Source organism: Lindgomyces ingoldianus (assembly GCF_010093535.1).
Source record: "Lindgomyces ingoldianus strain ATCC 200398 unplaced genomic scaffold BDR25scaffold_48, whole genome shotgun sequence".
NCBI lineage: Eukaryota > Fungi > Ascomycota > Dothideomycetes > Pleosporales > Lindgomycetaceae > Lindgomyces > Lindgomyces ingoldianus.
Genome location: NW_022985209.1, coordinates 407608 through 409716, shown reverse-complemented (window position 1 = coordinate 409716; position 2109 = coordinate 407608). Strand labels below are relative to the sequence as shown.

The window sequence follows — 2109 nt, the reverse complement described above, 5'->3', positions numbered from 1 at the left end:
GCAATATTAAAGCAATCTATCCGAAATTTATGCCGCGCTGCCACTATTACATAGTATTTTGTAAGTCAGGCTGATTGTAGCTTCTCCTTGTTCTATCATCGGAAGTCTCATCCGCCTCGGCGTGACCTCGACCATTTCATTTCAGTCTCGGGCCAGTTGACCGCACCGCTTAGAAAAGCCGCCAGAGTCTAGAGCAACGAAAATAACGCAGAAATCTTCCTCATATAGGGAGTGTGACAGGGCCTTGAGCAGTGCTGTAGACGTTGCATCCATTTGCATATTCTAATACAATGATTCTGCGAGTCGCACTCAACACGTTAGCTGTTGCTAGCGTAGCCGTCGCGCAGGCTACTACTTACCAAGCAGAAGCTGCTACACTGTCGGGGGTCACGATTGGTGCTTCAGTTGCTGGGTTTTCGGGTGAGAAAATTTCTGCCTCAAACAGAGTGAAACAGGATCTAATTGGTTTCAGGTACTGGATATGTAGAAGGCTTCGATACGGCGTCCGATTCCATCACGTTTACTATAAACAGCACCACTTCCCAACTGTATGATCTAAAGATCATTTACAATGGTCCTTACGGGGATAAATATACCTACGTTGTTCTAAACAATGCGGGAGGATCGCAAGTCTCTCTTCCGGCCACTTCAGCCTGGGTGACCGTTCCAGCTGGCCAGGTGCTTCTCAATACCGGCTCGAACACGATCCAGATTCAGAACAACTGGGGCTGGTAGTTTACCCCCCCCCCCCCCGCTACAACGAGAGCTTATGCGTTCTAGGTACCTCATCGATGCGATTACACTCTCCCCTGCGGCAAAACCTGGCCCTCATCAAACTACCACAGTTCCCGTTAATACGAATGCGAACAGCGACACAAGAGCCTTGCTGAAGTTCCTTGGGAGCATTTATGGGAAGAAAACCCTCTCTGGCCAACAGGACCAAGCGTCGCTAGATTGGGTGACTCAAAATGTCGGCAAGACACCGGCGATCCTTGGGCTTGATCTAATGGACTACACCGAGTCGCGCATTTCTCGTGGAGCCGTGTCCACTGATGTTGACAAAGCCATCGATTTCGCAAAGAAAGGGGGGATTGTGACGTTCTGCTGGCACTGGGGGGCGCCCGTTGGACTGTACGACACTGCAGATCATCGGTGGTATAGTGGATTTTATACCGACGCAACAGACTTCAACATCGAGGCCGCATTGGCTGATACGACCAATGCGAATTACACGCTTCTACTAAAGGACATCGATACCATTGCGGTTCAATTAAAGAAATTGCAAAATGCAAGTGTCCCGGTCATCTGGAGGCCACTCCACGAGGCAGAAGGAGGCTGGTTCTGGTGGGGTGCGAAGGGCCCGGAGCCAGCGAAGAAGTTGTGGGGTATAATGTATGATCGCCTCACGAAGCGGCATGGTTTGAACAATTTGATCTGGGAATGGAACTCTATTAAGCAGAGTTGGTACCCTGGCAGCGAGACAGTGGATATTGTGAGCGCGGACACATACACCCAAGGTGATCACGGGGTACGTCTACAAATCTAAGGTTTTATACCTTCACCCCTGCTATGAATATGAGGATGTTGGAACTAACAGTATTATTCTATAGCCTATATCAGCAACCTACAACAATCTTCTTGCGCTTACAAACGATACAAAGATTATCGGCGCAGCTGAGATTGGCTCCGTTATGGACCCTGTTCAACTCCAAGCCTACCAAGCCGACTGGGTTTACTTCTGTGTCTGGAGCGGCGATTACATATCTGGAGGGTCATGGAATAGCCTGGATCTCCTTAAGAGTGTCTACAGCAGCGACTATGTTCTTACCCTCGACGAGATACAAGGCTGGAAAAATAGCAGTTTATAAATCTTGATCACAAGACTCTAGAAATCAACTGTCAAAGAGAATGTAACGCAAGGCGACAAAAGTATATAATTACATTGCACATATATATCAACTTCGCTTTCTAAAGCTATTTCAAGTCCAATACAGTACACATGCGCGTTCCCATTATTGAACAACAATAGACACGACTATCTACCTCCGACCGGATTCCTCTCCATCAGCGGATATGCCTCCTTCGTCCCTCTTTAAATCTAAACCTGAT

The 2109-nt window shown here is 48.0% G+C and overlaps 1 protein-coding gene across 1 annotated transcript; it reads left to right on the top strand.

Moving 5' to 3' along the window:
- Window positions 1-290: 290 nt before the first annotated feature.
- BDR25DRAFT_319448 (mannan endo-1,4-beta-mannosidase-like protein) lies at window positions 291-1868 on the top strand (the record flags this gene model as incomplete). The annotated part of the gene is made up of 4 exons (XM_033691827.1): window positions 291-420; window positions 473-731; window positions 781-1528; window positions 1611-1868. 4 exons carry the CDS (start codon window positions 291-293, stop codon window positions 1866-1868), a joined length of 1395 nt encoding a protein of 464 aa, XP_033541036.1.
- Between the last annotated feature and the right edge of the window lie 241 nt (window positions 1869-2109).